Genomic DNA, 18,490 nt, shown 5'->3' on the forward strand with positions numbered 1-18,490 from the left:
AGGCGTCTGGTTGGTGGGCCGGGGAAGCCCACTCCCTACAGTCTAGGGGCCGGGCCTGCAGGGCCAAGACCCGCAAGGCTCTCCCCAGACCCCCGGGGAAGTGCCCTGGGCCGAGCCCTCACTCCACGAGCCGCCTCTGCTGCTGGATGCATTCCCGTGGCCATCACATCACGTCCAGTGGCTCTTCCAGGAACACGGCTGCTCTCACGGTCGCGGGAAGATCAGACGCTGATACGTCCGGAGCTCTGCCAAGAGCTGCCAGCGTTCAGAGCCTCGTGTCACCGAGGGCGGCGTCCCTCGTGGCCCCCGAGTCGGGAGCCAGGCCGTGCATCTGCCTGGGATCATAGCCGCTGTCCCCTCGGGGGCAGGAGACTGACCTCGTCCCTGCGCACCCACCGCCAACAGGCCGGCCGCCTCGTTGTGACCCGCTTCCCTTTCTTCTCTGTACTGTTACAGCTAAGGCCATCTGTTGATTTTTGTCTCATAACGTGTGTGGAGAGAGATGATATGACTTATGGACGTCGTTTCAGACTGGAGAAGGGTCAGCACAGGTTTGGGTGCTAAAGATGAGGGCGGGGGAGTGGACGAGGAATCTTTGCGGGGATGGAATAACTGCATCTTGTTGTGAGCCTGTACAACAAAGTGCATGGAACTAAGTTTGCTCACGCGATTACTCACTCTCACGCACACACGAGTAGGTGTGACACAGGCAGTCTAAGATGGTGGACGGTGGTGTCGGCATCGTGATGGAGGCGTTGTCCTGGAGTCTTGCAGGGCCATTACCTTTGGGGAAAATAGGGCAAAGAGCAGACAGCATCTCTCGGGGCTATTTTTAACAACTACTGGTGAACCTACAGTTAATCTCAAAATTGAAAGTTTAATTGAAAACAAAGGCCAGGGGCAGGTGTTGGGTCTGATGAGCTGGACCCTTGGTGACTGTGGGGCAGGAAGGCCAGTGACCACCGCCACCCCATCTCAGCCCCTCTGTGGGAGGCCTCCCTGACAGGGACCCCTGGTCCCCCAGGCCGAACCCCACCGGCCTCGGCCCTTGAGCTGCCAGCTGAGGCCTGGTTGGCCCCCAGCGCTGAGTTGGAGACCTTGGAGCAGCGTCTCGTCCACCCTCTCCAGACCCCGACCTGGAGCCGGGACCCTGCCTGCCCGCCCACCCCAGGGCTGCCCTGGGCCGGGCGGCCTGCCCAGAGCACCAGCGCAGTGTTTATGCGGGCCTGGCTCTCCCACCCTTGGTCCCCGGGTCCAGGAGCTGGGACAGACACACAATGGCCGTTCCTCCCAGTGCCATTTTGGAGACTAAAGTGAGCGCAGCCTACTAGGACTCCAAGGTGAGGGAAGCGAGGGTTTTGCTGAGTCTGTCTTCCTGCACACGGACTGCGTGGTGGGTCGGCTTCTGGCATGTGGACATGGCACAGATTGCAGGGCAGACAGGGTGGAGCTGGCTAGACCGGGGGGCAGCCGGGCGGAAGCCAGCCCAGGCGAGGTGCCGGCTTGGGCCAACCCCCCCCCCCCGCCAGACCTGAAGGCCAGGCTCACTGGGCAGACCCGGTGGGGGAGCCTGCCCTTCGCTCCTGTTTATCCGACTTCCCGGTGATGAGCTGGGGACCCGAGGGCCCCAGGGGCCTGAGATGCCCTGGGCTCCCTGTTCTGGGCACGCCTGACTCCTTGGGGTGCCCGGGAGAGTCCCAACAGAACAGCCTCCAGCTCTGCGGGCGGCGATCGGAACATGGCTAACTACAAGATGACGTACTGGCTTTGTCGGTTTCGCCTCTCATCAGCACGGTCCCTGCGTCTGTCTGGAATGGCTGATAAGGGAAGGGACATATTTGTCATCAGCCTGGCTCTTGCAGGGCTTGCCGGGCCGGGATAACCGAGCATCTGCTCACATTTGCTCCGTTCCCAATTCTGGTCCAGGGGCCACGGCCACAGGCGCCCCAGAGTTCCTCAGATCCCCCATCCTTGGTCTGGCTTCAGTCCCTGACCAGCTCTGGGGCTGCTGAGTGATCAGGGCAACTCAGAGGAGCTCCCTGAAACTGGCTGGGTCCAGGAGAATGAGGGGGCGAGGCGCTGAGGTGATCAGCGTGATTTCCAGTACCGCCCTCTGCCTTATGAGCTTTGGATGGACCCCTTTATCTAACATCCAGCGGCTGTGTGGCTTGCGGAAGACGACTTCACCTCTCTGAGCCTCGGGGCTTTTCTCTGTACCGTGGGGCCAATCACTGCAACTTTGCAGGGTGGCAATAAGGACTCAGTGATGTAGTAAAGTGCAGGGTGGATCCGTATTTATAAATATCCTTGTCCCCTCCCTCCCCTGGACTCTCAGTGCACGGGACAGGCTGGGACCTCAGAGACACAGTCCTGCGGAGGGTAAGGGAACCAGGCGGCAGAGGGAGTGTATCCACCAGAAGTCTCCAGGTTGTAAAGGTCAGAGACTCCAGTCAGAAGGGATTTTAATGGTCACTGTCAGTGGACAGCCCGGGGTCAGGCTTTGTTGTGGCTGGGGGTCTGGGGTCTCTGACACTCTTATTGCCGTCTCCTCTTTGCCTTCTGCCTAGAGTGTGTTCTCAGGACCCCTCAGGTCCTGCTGGTCAGCCCTGGGGTTCATGGCCTTCCTGAGACTGCCTCCATGCCCAGAGGAGGCCGGCTGTGTGCTGATTGGCCAGGCCTGGAGCTGGGCAGATGGGGTCAGCTCCGTCTCAGCCACTGCTCTAGGTGTTCAGGACAGGGTTCGGATGTGTATTTCTGGAGGGGTAAACTGAAGCTGGAGACAGTCCACCGGGCATGCTTGGGGTCAGAGGGCAGCAAGCCGAGCTGGCGGCCTCAGCTCAGCACAGGGCGATGCACACAGCCGGGGAGGCAAGCGCTTGGTGAGGCGGCGAGGAGGGGGTTTGTGGCTGCTCGTGTCAGGTAAATCCACAGGACCCCAACACTAGGGATCTGGCTGACAACCCCCAACCCAAGTCTTTCCCATCTCCCTCTTGCTTAGCGAGCTGGGACCTATAAATGAGAATCTTTTCTCCTGTTATTTCACGTTCCCTCTTTCCCCAGTGGTATATACTAAACAATTTTTCAAAAGCCCCAAAGCGGCCTAGGGCACTGTGTGTTATCCAGGGAAACTCACCATCCGTTTCAGATCCACGTCACATCCTTCCACCAGCACCTGCGGGAAAGGTACCCTGCCCTGGGCCATGCTGAGCCTCTCTGGGAGGTGGCCAAGCCCCGTGTCCCCGTCTGTGAGATGGGCTGTTCCCGGCCCCCGATGGACCGCAGGGAGCCCGTGGGTGCTGGGGTGAGAGCGGTGTCCCCCCAGGGTGGGAGCGCTGCTGGGGGGGTCCGCACCCCCGCGCTGGTCGGCCTCAGCTCCCCGTTGCCTGGAGGCCGAGCAGGACCCAGGGCGGGAGGTCTGAGACCGGGGGAGCACGCAGCTCCCCACAGACCCCTGGGCAGGGCTGGTGCCGGGCCCCGCTGACATGTCTGAGCCCTTGGGTGCCCCTCCGTCCTGGCCTCAGGAGTCTCCCACCCCCAGAACCCTTGGGCAGCCCCGCCTCCTTCCTGCCCTCGTTCCGGACACGTGCCCTGGCCGGCCGTCAGCCCGTGGCCAGGTGTCCCGGGCCGGGAGCCCCAGGTGCAGAAGGCGCAGGACGGCAGAAAGCGCGGGCGGTCCACAGGGTGGCCGGTGGAAGGTGGGGCGCGGAGCTGGGCTTGGGGACAGAGGGACTGTCCCCCTCCCCAACGGCCACGTCCGTCACTCTCACTGCAGATCTCGGGGTCCCCGCCCCCGCCCCACCCCCTCGCTCCCTTGTGTTCACACGCTGGCTACCACCTGCCTTTGTCCTTCCAGACCCAGCTTTCCCACCAGGCTGTCGCCAGCGTGGGTCCGCCCAGCCCACCGCTGGGTGCCCCCGGGCCGGGCCTCGGTGAGGGCAGGGCAGCCGCAGAGTCTGTGAGCGAAGGACGCCCCACACTGTCGCCTTCGGCCTGAAGTTTGTTTTTCTCTTCCTTTCATCCAAACGCGTGTCCAGAAGGTGCCCCCTCGTCAGGCGCAGGCCTGGTGAGGCGGGGACGATGGGGAAAGCTGGGGGAGTCTGAGTGGCTGGCTGAACACAGTGCCCAGGGTGCCTGCTGCAGGTCGGCCCAGGTCAGGGGCGGTGGGTGCATTGCAGGCGTTGCAGACCACAGAGCCCAGGGCCTGGCTCGGGGGTTGGGGTGGGTGGTGCTGCCACCATGAAGACGGGCCCCCCGGTGTGGGAGCTGCCCATGAGGGGCCGCAGGACGGGGGACCACTAGCTCGGTGTGTGTACAGACCGCAGGGGAGGTCAGAGGCTGCGATGGCCCCCAGGACGCCGCCCCCATCCACCCACAGGGCCCTGCGCCCCTGGGGCTCAGCCCACCAGCTGGCTAAAGGCACATCCTCCGCTCTGTGGCTGCAGCCACCCCGTGGGCTGAGGGCACAGAGGCCTCCCGCCCAGACCCAGCCATCCGCCAGGAGAGCTCTCCGCATCCCGAGCACAGGCAGAGGCGTCTCGGCACCTTGGCGCCCCTGAAACAGGCGCCCCCGCACCACAGCCCGCAGGCTGAGTTCTCCTCCCGATGAACAGAGCGGAGTGGGTTAGGGCTCCCCGAGTGTCCAGGGGCCAGCACAGCCAGGGGTCTGGGGGCTGCCCGCCCCCACGACTCTGCCTGCAGGTACCCACTAAGGCTTCAGGCCCCTCTGCAGCCCTTGAGAAAGTGCCCCCCCCCAGAGCTGGGGTCTGCCTCCAGCTGCTGCGCGTGGGGTCCCCAGGCAGCTCTGCAAACCCACCCCCAGTCCCCTCCCCTCCCCACCCACCTCCCAGTCCATCCGCCCTGCAGTCAGGGCACCCAGCTCGCTCCCTTGCAGGGTGGATGCCAGCTGCTAACAGCACTGCCCCGGGGCATCTGGAAGGACGGGGCCAGGTGCCCAGCACCCAGACTCAGCACAGACGCCTCACTATTCCCAGCACCGCCCCCCCCACTTCTGTTTCCCCATCAGGTTTACCTGGAAACACCCAGATCCAGTGGGTTCTGGAAATATTCCTCGTTTTTAATTTTCATTCGACTAAGGTGCATTAACACAGCTCACTTGCAGGAAGCGAGGCAAATGCAAACGGAAAGACTTTGGCAGAGTCTCGTTGACCGTGGGTGTCCACGCAGGCCCTGGGGACACATCCCTGCCTGACTGTTGCTTGCTGTGATCCTGAGACCAGGCCTGAGGCCAGCCGGGAGCTCCCGGCTGCTCACGGAAGGGTCTGTGTACATGTATGTGCCGTGCACACGTGTGCATGTGTGATGGTTGGGAGGTGTCTCTTTTTGAAAACTGAAATATGGTTGATTTTTAATGGGCTTCCCAGGTGGCTCAGTGGTAAAGAATCCATCCGCAAGCACGTGACATGGATTTGATCCCTGGGTCGGGAAAATCCCCTGGAGGAGGACATGGCCACCCACTCCAGTGTTCTTGCCTGGAGAATCCCGTGGACAGAGGGGCCTGGCGGGCCAGAGTCCAGGGGCTCACAAAGAGTCAGGCACGACTTAGCGACTACACAACCACGTGGCTGGTTTACTGTGCTGTCACGCAAGGCGAAGGGTCTTCTGTGTGTGTCTCTCTGGCCATGTGAGGTCAGCATGGGTCTGAAAGTGGCTTTGTGTTGGCAGTGCTGTCTGGCAGCCACAGGTTGGACCCGGAAGGGGAGCTGGCCCTGCACAGCCCATGGTCAGCTTGGCTGGGACACCGGGTGGCGTCCACTGTGCCCTCTGGCCAGGCAGGGTCCTTCAGCCTCGCCCTGCCGTGGAGAGGGGGCTGGCCTTCACCCCACACCTGGAGGGGCTATGGAACCAGGGGCCGCCCTTCCCCTGAGTCAGACTTCACCGTGTGCCTGACTGCTTACGTTTGCTCTGGGAATTTCTGCAGGGAGGCCCTGAAGCTTGTGGTGGGAACTCCCTGGGGGGCAGGAACCTCCCTGGGAGGCAGGTGGACACGGGACCTTTGGGAGGGGGACTTTCCTCTGGGTATGTTTTTGTGTTGTGTTTTTGAGAGTGCCCTACCGTTTTATTTATTTTTGGCTGCGCTGTGTCTTCGCTGTGGCTTAGCTGCCCCGTGGCTTGTGGGATCTTAGTTCCCGGACCAGGGATTGAACCATGTCCACTGCAATGGCAAGCAGATTCTTCACCCCTGGACCACCAGGGAAGTCCATGCCATACTTAATGAAAAGTGTGTAAAATGGTGGATTTGGGGGTGAGTTGGCTTGTTTTCTGGGGATCTGATGGAACACCAACCCCCCCAGTGGAGGGCTGCCCTCAGGATGTGGAGGGTGAGTGAGGTCAGGATGTCCTGGTTGGATCAGCTGCCTAATGGCTGCAGATGGTGAGGACCCTGGAGCAGAGGGCAGGGGACCCAGGTCAGGATCAGGGTGGGGCTGCTCCCCAGCTGGGCGGCCTCAGGCAGATCTCAGCCTGTCTCAGCCTCAGTTTCCTTGTCTGTAAAATGGGGCTATGACAGCGCCCCAGGCAGACTTGAGGTGGAGCTTCTGAAGAGGGGTGCTGCACGGTTGGAACCCCCCGCCCTGAGCTGGTCTGGACTGAGGCATCTCTGCTCCCTACCTGTCAGTGAACCAGGTCCAGGTGTGTCAGGACGGGGCTCCCAAACTCCACACCCAAGGCCACAGGTCTGGCCAGGCTCCCAGCCACATGGCAAGGCTTCAGCCCACTCCCGCCAGCCAGGGAGGCTGGACATGCCCTGGCCAGCGGCCCTGTACCTCCGGCCGGTGTCTGCCTCAGCAAGAGAGTCCTGGTGGGAGCCTCGGGGTCACGGAAGCTGGGATCTTGGGCATTCTCCTGGCAGGCAAGGGCAGCCAGGGGGCTCCCTGCTCAAGCTTCATCCCTGCAGTAGGTTCCCGGCCTGGCGCCCCGTGTCCCGCCTTGCCCCCTCCAGGGACCTCCCCTGAACAAGGCTGGACCCTGGCCGTGCTGATGCCCTGCACCCCACCTGGCGGAGCCAAGGCCTGGGCTCTGAGTCACCACTTCCACGGACTCTTCTGAGCAGGGGCTGAGCGGAGCCCTGCCCTGGCCCCCTTGTCTCGCACGCCTGGTCGGGGTGCCCGCATTTCTGGAGAGGGGCGTGGTGCCCCACCGGGTCCCACCCCGGGGCCCTTGCCCGCTGCCCGAGCTCTCTTTCCACACTGCTGTCCCAAGGCCCAGGGGCCTGGGCAGGGACGCCCCTCCCTGGGCAGTGGAGGGTTTCCCAGACTCCTGGCAGGCCAGAGGGCGTGGAGGCCAGCCCGAGGACAGTCACCCTGTGTGCCCGCGGGCAGGGCTGTCCGAGGCCCAGAGCCAGCACAGGAAGGCCGGGTGGGTGGGCAGGGCCTCTGTGGGTTTCTCCGAGCGGGGCCGGGCCGGGCTCTGGGGGCCTGGGCAGGGCAGCTGGCTGAGGAGGAGGGCAGCCTGCAGTCAGCTCCTCAGCAGGTCTGGTTTTCGTGGTGCTCTCCCCCGGGGTTCCTGCCTCGTCCGCTCCCAAGAGCCGCCCTGGAGTTTCCGAGGGAGGCGGCAGCCCCATTCCACAGACCAGGAGCCTGGGGCTGAGATAGCCCAAGCAGGGCACCCGGGGGGGCGGTGTGAGGCAGCGACCCCACCCGCGGGGACAGTGGACGGGACCTCAGGGCAACCTGGCCCCCCCTCCCCTCTCTGCGCCCTGCCCCAGAGGCCCGGAGAAGAAGGGGCTGCACACGGGGCAGCCGTGAGGGGTGAGCCCCGCCCGGCCCGGTGCTCTGTCGGGGGGCTGTCTGGGGGCTCAGGGGCGGCAGAAACTTCGGGAGCCCCGAGGGCGGCCAGGATGACTCTCCCGTCCCTGCCCCACGTGTCGTCCAGCCCCGTGGGCCAGCCTCTGAGCCAAAAACACATCCCTCCCCGTGACCCCGAAAGTCCAGGGCTGGGTCCTGCACACACGTCCACCACCTGCACAGAGGCCTCACCGACGGGACAGCTGTCGCCCCTGCGGGCGGTGGGGGCTGTGCCTGGGGTTCCCGGCTGCTTCCCAGGGGTGACGCAGAGGAGGGTTTGACGACCGGAAGATGTGAAGTGTTAAGGGCAGGGAGGGGAGCGTGGGCTGCAGAACAGAGTGCGCTTTTGTGTCTGGTCCCCGTCTGGACACACGTTGACGCAGAGGCCGGGTCCTGAGACGCCCTCAGACCCCGCAGCGCCTGGGGCTGGAAGGCGGGGCCCTGGCTCCCTCTCTGTGCCCGGCTGTTCTTTCCTACAGTTGGTGCAGTGGGTATGTGTTTCTTTTTTAGTAAGAGGGAGGCGTGGGGCCTGCCCGCCCCTCTGGAAATGGAGGTAAATTCCACAAATATCCCCAGCACCCGGGGCCCGTCAGTGTGTGGAGCCACCCTGCCTCTAGCCGCCTCCGCTGTGGGCTTGGAGGGGCTCCCAGGTGACGGCCTGCCCTCCGCCCCTCCGGGCCCTGCTCTCCGCGGCCTCCCATTTCCTTCTCAGGAGCGGACAGAGTCGCCCTCCAGCTCAGAGCTGTGGCGGCTGGGACCCCGCCCAGGCCCTTCCAGAAAGCACAGTGTGCCCGAAAGAAGCCTCACACCCATGAGAGTGTTCTTTCTCAATCTGACAGAACCTTCTAGAACTCTGAGGGTCCTGGGGAGTCAGCCAGTTCCGAGTTAGATGCATCTGGGGAGCTGTGGGAAAACAGAGGGGCACCTTCACTTCCCCAAACGAGACGCGTAGGTGGCGGGTAAGCCCGTGACACCACGGTCAGCGCCGTGAGCCGTCAGGAAACTCCAGCTGAAGCCACAGTGAGGTGTCTCCCTGGTCCGTCAGAACGCTCGGAAGTGGAGCCGGGGCCACACGCAGCGCCGGCCAGGAGGCTGGGGGGCCGGGTCCCGCGTGCGCGGCCGCTGGGAACGTACAGGGTGCGGCCACTCTGGGAGGCAGCTTGCGGGGGGTGGGGTGGGGTTCAGAGCACGTGTACTGTTACCAAATGCCGAAACCCGTCGGAGAAGGGTCAGGGCAGCTCCATCCCTGACAGCCCCCGGCCCAGAACCTGCCGCAGCGTCCTTCCCGGCGTGTGTGTGGGGCAGGGGCATATAGATAAACAGACCGTGGTGCGTCCATGTGGTGGGATGCTATCCAGCTGTCAAGAGGAAAGGACTGTTGATACACGAACGGTTGGAATGAAACCTCCAGGGAATTACATGGAGTGAAAAAAAAAAGCCAGTGTTGAAAAGTTCCATCCTGTGCGATTCTGTTTGTTGTAATGCCCTGAAATGACAGGATGATGGACAGATGGGGGTGGTGGGCGCAGGATTGGGGGAAGGGGGCGTGTGGCTCCGCAGGGAGGGGTGGGTGCAAGTGCCCTGCAGTGGGTGGTCCTGGAACTTGATTGTAGGTGGGGCTCACGCAAAGCTGCACACGTGGTAAAGCTGTCTGGGCAGCTGCAGTGGCCAAGGGCTTGACGGCAGGCAGCCTGTTTTTATGTTCAGTGTTATCAGAGGGGGAGGCTGGGGTACGTCTTACTGTGAACCTGTGGTTATTTCAAAGTGAAGACTTTTTAAAACAACACGCAGGGTACAGGAGCGCTACCCCAGAGGTTCGGACTCAGCGGTCTGGGTTTGGGCCCAGATCTCAGTCCACCTGTGTTTCTAAGAAGCATCCGTGTGTCTAGTGCACAGCCTGGGCCCGAAGCTCTGCAGAGGGAAACTGAGGCCAGAGAGAGGAAAAGGTTTTCCCAAGGCCACACAGCTGCAGGGGGAGGAAGGGGGCGGCCGGAGGGGATGACCCCCGGCTGCGAGGACTTGGGTTTTTCCTGCTGCTGCAGGCTGGGGCCGAACCAGGCATTTTTTGTTTTGTTTTTAGTGTAAATCTTTATTGGAATCAGGGAGGGCTAGTTGAACGGTCACAAATGGAACACTTTCAGATAGCCGCACCCAGACCCCCAAGCAGAAGCCGGACAGCCCCCCAGGGAGCCCCCTCGGGCCCTGCCAGTCACTGCCCTTGCCCCCCACTGCCCACACCCATGGGCCCCTCTCCCGACATTCAGCACATGCCGTCTTTCCTGTTGGTGAACTTGATGGGTGGCTGGGTGCTGTTTGGAGCCGTGCCAGGGAGTCGGACTGGAACGGCCAGTTTACTCTGAAGGGGAGGAAGTGGCCTGCACTGGAGTCTGGTTCGGTAGGGCTGGGGGCGGGGGCTTCAGGGAGGGGACTCTCCCCAGGGCACGACGCCTTGTGCAGGGGTGTCTGGAACGGCTGTCTCCTTGAGCCCATGCTGGAGGCGGGAGGGGGGCTGGAGCCCTGTCTGGCTGGCCCAGCCTGCCAGGTCCCAGGGCCCCCTGAGCTCCTTTGACCTGGGCACAGCAAGGCGCAGCAGGGCAGACAGCTCTGGACTGGGGGCCACCACCCTGCAGTAAGAGCCCACGACACAGGACAACTCGCCCCCAGACCCCGTTTCCCCCGTGATCGTAACGGGGGTTTTATTTATGTGGATAAAACAGGCATCTGTCCGTATAGAATCAGTGTGTTAATATAGCACGTTAACAGTTCATCTGTGTACCTCTGTATCACACCTTCCTGTGATACGTAACGTAATATGCTGCTGTTTGGGGTCCTCTGCTGGTCATAGCTGGATTTATGGAGCACTGACTGTCTGGCACTGTTCCCAGTGCGGTGAATGTATTAACCTATCTAATCTTCCTTGAGCACAGTAAAAGAAGACTGTGAACTGAGGCACAGAGAGGTTCGCTGACTTGCCCAAGGCCACACAGCTGGCCTGTGGCAAAGCCGGCATCTGCAGCCCGGCCCTCTTGGCTCTGGAATTCACTTCGCAGCTCTCACCTCCCCTAAGCACCGTTGGATGTGATCATGCAATAGCATGTGGTTAGGCAGATAGGCCTGCCCTGGACCTTCTGGTTTACCGGGCATTTCTCCACGGCGACTGTGTTACCTCCACCCCACGTTCTGGGGGAGGGTTGGGGGGGGCAAGACACAGGGGGGCTCCAGCACGTCCCAGGCCATGGGTTCCCAGTCCAGGCACTGGGTTGTGCCCCTCCCGGCGGCCACTGGGCTGATCGGGAGGAGGGTGATGGGCTGGGTGGGCCTCAGGCCGTGACTCTCAAGGTTGCGTGGACCTGGCAGGGCTCAGGGCAGAGGGGGGACGGTCCCCATTCAGAGCCCGACCCAGCTGGGCTGTCGGGTCAGTGGCACACCGCGAGGAGGGCTGTCCAGGGGGTCAGGCCGCCAAGCGCTCCCCAGGATAGGCAGGACATGGCAAGGAGGAGTGGGGAGCCTCAGGGTGTAGGTCTGGGCCCGGGAAGGCCCAGTCCCCATCTTCACGTGCCTGGGCAGCTGACACTGCTGCCTGGACGGGGTTGTCGTGCCCTCTTCCGTCCCTTGGCCCCAAATGTCACAAGCAGCCACGTGAGGTGACATGGTCGACCAACGCCCAGTCCATAGGAGCTGCTCAAAAATGCTCACGTTACTAGGGGAGGGGAAGAGAGAGGAGGCGATAGGGAAGGAGGGAGCAAGGAAAATGGGAAGGGCAGAGTCTAACTCGGGGACAGAGTACACAAGTCTGCCCGAAGGCGTTGACATGTGAGCAGGGTTTTGAAGGGTGAATAAGAGTTGGCTGCAGGATCAAGAGAGAGGGGATGGAATGGTGTCCCCAGTACGGGAGCCCCTGAGCTGCACGGTCAGCGTTTGTAAAGGGGCGGGGGGGTCACGAGTCCATGTGCCTCACGAGGGTCACGCAGGGTTTAGACGACGCGTTTGGAGAAAGGACCTAGCGCTCAGTATGCTCCTTGCGCCTGCCCAGGCGGCGCCGTGCTCTCAGGATGTAGTCGGAGCAGGACTGCAGTGGAGCAGGCCCTGCGGCTTGTGGCACGGCCGTCCTGGGCCCCAGGAATCCAGGCCCATGGCTGCGTCCCTGACACGTCACACCGGTGCTGCCTCACGTGGCTCTGAGCGGCCAGGTGGGGCAATTGTCTGGACCTGGGGCTTCCTAGAGACCAAGGTTCCTCACCTCTCCCGTCACGGGTCCCAGCCCAGTTCCCGGCCTGGGAGGGCGAAGGGAGGCCTACCTGGCCCGCCCCTCTCCATCCTAGAACGCCTCTGTCCACCCCAGAGCGGGCACAGGACAGTGACCGTCCAGGGCAGTGTCCGAGGGGGCCTCCTGACACGCCGCCCATGTCCTCTGTCTTCCCGACCCTGTCCAGGCCGGTCAACACACAGGCAGAGCTCCTGGGTGGATGGTGTGCAGCCCCGGAGTGGGGGGGACTCTGGGTCCAGGGGAAGGGGGAGCCGCCTGCGGTCTCTTCATCGGAGGCTGGAGAAGGGGGGCCACCTGGGGAAGGTCCTGGGGAATCTGCTCTGCAGCTCGTGGCGTCCGGCCACCAGCGATGCTTTCGCTGGACCTGAAGTAGCCGAATCGCAAGTTAGGGGGGGACGCAGAACAGGAGACAAGGCTGAAGCTCAGATGACCCGTGGTGGGCTCCCAGCGGTGGCCCGGAAGGGCTGGGCCCATGGTGCCAGGCTCAGGCCACTCCCAGCAGAGTCTGGTCATCTGGGTGTTGGGTGGGGAGAGGCCTGCGGGGCACCCAGGGCGGGAGGGCTGTGGCCCGCTTGGGGAGCAGTCTGGCAACAGAGGAGGGGTGTGGCCCGAGGACACGTCCTGCAGCTGCTCCCCAGGGCCGCAGGGCCCCGCCTCGGGGGCGCCCCCTCTGAAGGCCGTGGTTGCCGGCATGGCACCAGGCAGGGCCAACAAAGCCTCGTGTTTGTCCACGACGCTTCAGATACACTTGCCTGCAGGAGCTTTATCCTCTTTCTCCGTTTCACAAATGAGGACGCAGGCTGGGAGAGGTGCTTGTACCAGTTTGCGTTGCTGGGTGGGGTGACGCCTGACCCCAGGTAGGCTCGCTGGGAGCCCGGACCCGGAGCTGGACATCTGACAGCTGAGGCTCCTGGCATGGGGCAGGTGGCCCTCCCCGCGGTGCCCAGGCCTCTTCGGGGCGGACGGGCTGGTCTCGGACAAACACGCCAAGTGTCAGGGCTGCCCAGCCCCGGAGCGTCGGATATGCAGCGCCTTCCATCTCGGAGCCTGTTCCCTCTCAGGTGGCTGGAGGGCTCCCACCCCTCTGACTACCCTCTGTGCCTCCTGCCACGTTGGGAGCGGGTGACAGATCAGAGGAGGCACCGTCACGGCTGTGACTGGCTCCCTTGGTGGGGCAGCAAGCAGGACACACAAGGTCCTGCTTTCAGAAGGGGACTGTGATGGGCAGACAGCAGTGAATACGCAGATGGACGGCTCAGCCCCTCTGACACGGGCTCTGGAGGAGCACAGGGAGGGGTGACGGTACTGAGGGCCGGGGCTGGGGACCCGCTCTAGACAGTCAGAGAAGGCCTGGCTGAGTCGAAGGTCGTCAAGTGTGATGGGGGGTGGGGGGAGTGGAACCACAGGTGCAAAGGCCCTGGGGCAGGAGTGACAGGCACGCTGCAGGAGCAGGGAGGGTGAGAGCAGCAGGAGAGGGCACAGGCCAGCTCGTGCTGGGAAGGGGTGCTCTGTGGCCGGGGACGCGCAGGCAGCCCCAGGCCTCACCCCCGGGTGCAGCCCTGCCTGCAGAGAGCCGCCCTGTGGCGACTTGGGCCTCGGCTTCCCCGCTGAACAGGAAGCCCTTGGACCAAGCCCTGCACCGGTGAGGGGGGTGGACGCAGGGCAGTGTCCTGCTGACCTGTCAGAGAGAAAGACAGCACATGGTTTCTTCCATGCATGACCTAAGGCCTCCCCAGGCTGCTCACCTACCCTGGGACCTGACCTGGGCCTCCCTGGGGCGGCCTCAGCTGGCGTGGGCCCCCGTGGGGAGGGGCAGGGTTGTCTGGGGTCGCTGGTAATCCTGTCTCACTTCTGCCATCTCAGGAGCTCCCTGGAGACGGGAAGCAGCCTTTCCACTGACCAATACAGGTACTGTCGCCCCGTCTACCGCGGGCCTGCTCAGAACCACTGGCCGGCTTCCCCCATCAGTGCCTGGGGTGTGGGCCCCAAGGGGCCCATCAGGGATATTAGCCCCCATTTGTCACTAAAATCCCCCAGGGGCAGAGACAGTGCTGATACATCCCCTGCGGACCAGGGGTGGTCCCCTCAGCGTCCCAGATGAGCGCAGTGCTCCTCAGCAGTCCAGGGCTGGTGGTCCCCATGGGCTGGTCTGCCGCTGCGGTTCCCATGACGACCAGGGCTGCAGCCCAAGGGAGAAGCTGCCGGTTGCTCTCCGCTTCCACGCTGTACTTGGCGGAGGTTGTGGGGGTGGCTGGCATGAGGGTCCTGCATCTTGATGTTTCTGTGAGACGTTTTCAGAAGAAAGGTCTAGACACTTGGCGTAGGGGAAGCCTGCTGGATGGGGCAGCAGGAGGGCATGAGAGAGCAGGACCCGCAGCGGGTCCTGAGCGGGGTGGCTTCGGGGGGGTGGGAGGTCTGTGCTGCACGAGGAGGTGACCGGAAGTGGGCTGAGGTGCCTGCTTAGGAGAGGGCAGGCTTTGTGCGGCCGTGCCCAATAGATGTGGTCACAGGGCTGGGAGGGCGAGCCAGGGGCTGGAGCAGAGCCCCATGGGGCCTCAGCCTCAGTGAGAGGGGGCTTGGGCACCCAGACCTGGATCCGTCCAGCAGGAGCTGGGCCCCACCTGTGGGCGCAATCCAGGAGAGGTGGTTGTGACCGTCTCTGACCCCTCAGGCTCCGAGGGCTGCGCTGGGCCTGGGGGCACAGCTTCCCTGAGGGGCTCAGGGCCGGGCACCCCCAGGGGCAGAGAGCGGGGCGAAGGGCGGGGTGGTCCGCTCGAGTCCGCACACTGGTGCCGACGTGCACGCGGCCACGCCACACCCAGAGCCCATGTAACGGGAGCAGCTGTTGCTTCCGGGGCAGCGTCCCACCGCCCCGCGGCCGCAAGGAGCTCTCCGCCCACTTCGCAGACGGCGCTTGTTCAGGACGGTCAGCATGAGCAGAGGTGGGACTTGAACCCAGATCCCGATGTGACACCGCCTGACGCCGTAGCACATCCCTCGCCCACAAACACACACAGACTCCGGAACATTCCTTCCTGCCGCCCTTCCGCACTCGGACCCTCCCACCGTCCCTCTGCACGTGGGTTCACACGCACCCACGGCCACAGCCCGGCGTTGGCACCTACGTGGTTGCGGTCATGGTCAGCAAGTGCCGCAGTGACCGCCAGCCCTCAAGGCCGGTCACACTTGACCCCACAGGCCACGACTCCTCCCCGCGCCCCCGCGAAGCAAAGACAGCAGGGCCCCTCGCCCCCTTCACCCCAAGCTGTTATTTTCTGAGCCCCCACAGCTGCAGGGAGCATGGGAAACCACAGCAACCCCTCCCACTGCCTTTGCACAGCTGCTGTGTCAGGGAGCAACCAGGCAGAGAAACGAGGTTTTAACAAAATATGTCAGGTGGTGACAAGTGTGCGGACTGAAGGAAAATGCACAGCCCAACGTCGCGTGTTATGTTTCACCTGGACCTCACTGAGGACTGTAGCCCAGGAGGTGGCCTCTCACCTCAGGGACTGCCCCCAAGAGGTCAGGGAGGAGCCAGCATCTATAGGACTTCTCCTGGGAAAAAGTGTGGTGTGACATCAAAGACGACTGCTAATCACAGAAAAACAGGCGCAGCAAGTTAACGACCGTAGGGCTCCTCTATGCAGGGGTGATGCCGGACCCAGGGCTCCTTGAGTTTATTTCTGAGACGTGCACGTTAACTGTCTCCAGCGGCTCTCCTGTTTTCCTCCGTCCTGAATCCCCTCAGGGCGCACCTTCGAGGGGCTTCTGCAGTGGCTGAGGGCTTGATGGCAGCAGCAGCATTTGTCCACAAGCGCTCTAAAGGGCCTCGTGAGGGCTCCCCAGGTGACCTGGGGGTAAAGCATCTGCCTGCCGGTGTGGGAGATGCAAGAAACTCAGGTTCGATCCCTGGAAAAGAGAACAGCCACCCACTCTGGTATTCTTGCCTGGGAAGTTTCACCGACAGAGGAGTGTGGCAGGCTGGAGTCCATGTGGCTGCAAAGAGTCGAACATGGCTGAGCACACACACACGCAGAGGAGGGCATACTGATGGGAGGGTAGTCAGGGAAGGCGTCTTGGAGGAGGCGCTGAGTAACAGACGCCAGAAGGAAGGGGCCAGGGAGGAGCCACCGTTCGGAGGAGCGGCAGGCGCTAACGCGATGTATCCCCGTCCCCTTGGGACACAGGTGGACCGCGGCGCAGCCGGCCCGTTTCTCAGATGAGGAGGCTGAGATCCGGGGGCCAGAGGAGTATTGGTGCCAGCCCCGGGGCGGCCCCTCCGCCCCCCGCCCCACCTGGCCCTGTTTGCCCAGCGGTGCCCCCGGGCTCTGCTGCTCTGTGGGGGCCTCTGAGAAAGCCGGCCCTCGGGCTCTGGGGGCCCAGAGGCCCGTTCTCAGCCTGGGAACTCGGGAACAAAGGTCCCCGCCAGGAATAGCCTCCTTTCAGAGGCACAGCCGGCTTCCTCCGCCGGGCGTGAGAGGGAAGCTGATGTCCACTGGGGGAGGGGTGGGCAGCGCCTGGGAGGCTGACCCGCGGCGGCAGCATTCCGGCCCCTCACCCTCCCCTCAGTGGCCCCGCTCCGTCCTGCCCGGCCAGCCTGGAGATGCTGCCCAGCCCTTGCCAGGCTCCACGTGGCCCACTCTTGCTCTGGGGCTCGACTGAACCGTCGCGAAGGCCTTCCCTTCCAGCCATCCTCCGCAGCACTTCCAACAGCCGCTCAGCAGAGCCGCCGGGCCGGGTCACTCCTGGGGGGCGTTCTGTGCTCTGTGGGTGGTTCACTCCTGGGGGGTATCCTGTGCTCTGTGGGTGGTTCACTCCTGGGGGGCGTCCTGTGCTCTGTGGGTGGTTCACTCCTGGGGGGCGTTCTGTGCTCTGTGGGGCGTTCACTCCTGGGGGGATGTCCTGTGCGGGGCGTTCACTCCTGGGGGGCGTCCTGTGCTCTGCGGGGCATTCACTCCTTGGGGGGGGGGTCCTGTGCTCTGTGGGTGGTTCACTCCTGGGGGCGTCCTGTGCTCTGTGGGGCATTCAATCCTTGGCGGCGTCCTGTTCTCTGCGGGGCATTCACTCCTTGGGGGCGTCCTGTGCTCTGTGGGGCGTTCACTCCTTGGGGGGCCGTCCTGTGCACTGAGGGGCATCTACAAGCCTGCAGTGTCACCCACCCCTCTGTGCAGCCCGCATGTCTCCAAGCCCGTCCAGCATCCCCTGGGGACCCGGTGGGGGCAGACTCACCCAGGGGGAGGGAGAGAGGTACTTTCGGATCAGCTGGTCTGCTGATGATGGAGGCCAGGGCTCGGGGGAGGCAGTGTGAGCTGGGATCAGGCCCCGGGACTCCTGGCAGCCTGCACGGGACCTGCGGGCCCAGCGCTCTGGGGGTACCAGCTCCGGTCCGAGGCCGACGGGCCGGGACATCGTCCCTCACACGCAGGGATGGGGTCTCCTCACGAGGATGCCATGGGACCCATATTGAACAAACCCGGGACCCCAAGTAGCAGGTGGGGTGAGTGTGGCATGCTCAGGAGGACCCTTCCACCTGCTACAAGACCCTCCACTCCTGCAGCAAGCGCTGGGTGCCCACAGTGGTCCAGGCGCTGGGCCGGGCGGAGCTGGGACGCCCACACAGAAGTTGGGAGGAGAAGGCGGTAAGGAAGCAGACGCGTAAATCTATGGGATCCGCTGGGAGGATAGGACATCAGGAGACAGCAAGGGCGGGCGTCAGGGACTCCGACGGCGGGGGAAGCCTCCAGGCGGTGCTGGCCTAGGACCTGGGGGGTGGAGAGGAGCACAGGGCGGGCACCGCTGCCCGAGGGGGCGGGTTCAGGGGCCTGATGGGGCCTGGGGGAGCAGTCAGACAGTCAGCAGGAGCCAGGGCCCCAAGGGCTGCTGGGCGAGCGGGAGCTCAGCTTCTATTCTGAGGACAGCAGGCAGAGGACCACGTGCCACAGAGGGTTGACGTCTCGAGGTCCCCATGGCTGGAGGGCAGGGAAGGGCCACGGGGTGTGTGGAGCAGATGCCGGACTTGCCAGGAGGAGCCTGGTGGCTCTGCCTGGTCATGCCCATGACGCCGTGTCCCGGGCTGCAGACTCCCCCCAGCCCGACAACGCTCTGCTGGCCACGGCCCCGCAGCCGCCCCCCGCCCCCACCTCGCTGGCGACGGGAGTCCCCTCCCGGCAGCCAATGAGCGGCTGTCATCAAGGTTCCATGTTAGGTTTTATCAATGTGTCCCCGTCACCCGGGCAACCGTGGCGGGCTTGTCAGTCTTTGCCTGCCGCCTTTCAGAGCCGGGCTCCCAGCGCACCATGTGGCGACGTGGTGAGTTTCCGCTCACAGGGGATTCCGCGGGACGTAACTGACCTGGTGCAGAGGCCAGTGTTTGTCATCTGGCCTCTCCCCACCTGCGTGCCCCCCATACCTCCCTGGTCCT

The 18,490-nt window shown here is 63.7% G+C and overlaps 1 protein-coding gene across 8 annotated transcripts in view; it reads left to right on the plus strand.

The window, feature by feature from the left end:
- IQSEC1 (IQ motif and Sec7 domain ArfGEF 1) overlaps positions 1-18,490 on the plus strand; it is a 297,962-nt gene that overhangs the window by 162,711 nt on the left and 116,761 nt on the right. Inside the window, exon 3 of one of the 8 annotated variants that reach the window (XM_081526489.1) lies at positions 13,933-13,977. The exons of the other annotated variants lie outside the window; for them this stretch is intronic. Within the exon in view, the coding sequence (XP_081382615.1) occupies positions 13,933-13,977 (45 nt within the window). The remainder of the gene's footprint in view (positions 1-13,932; positions 13,978-18,490) is intronic. 8 annotated transcript variants of the gene reach the window in all.

Source organism: Giraffa tippelskirchi, chromosome 9 (assembly GCF_054371585.1).
Source record: "Giraffa tippelskirchi isolate mGirTip1 chromosome 9, T2T-mGirTip1v1.2.pri, whole genome shotgun sequence".
Lineage (NCBI taxonomy): Eukaryota > Metazoa > Chordata > Mammalia > Artiodactyla > Giraffidae > Giraffa > Giraffa tippelskirchi.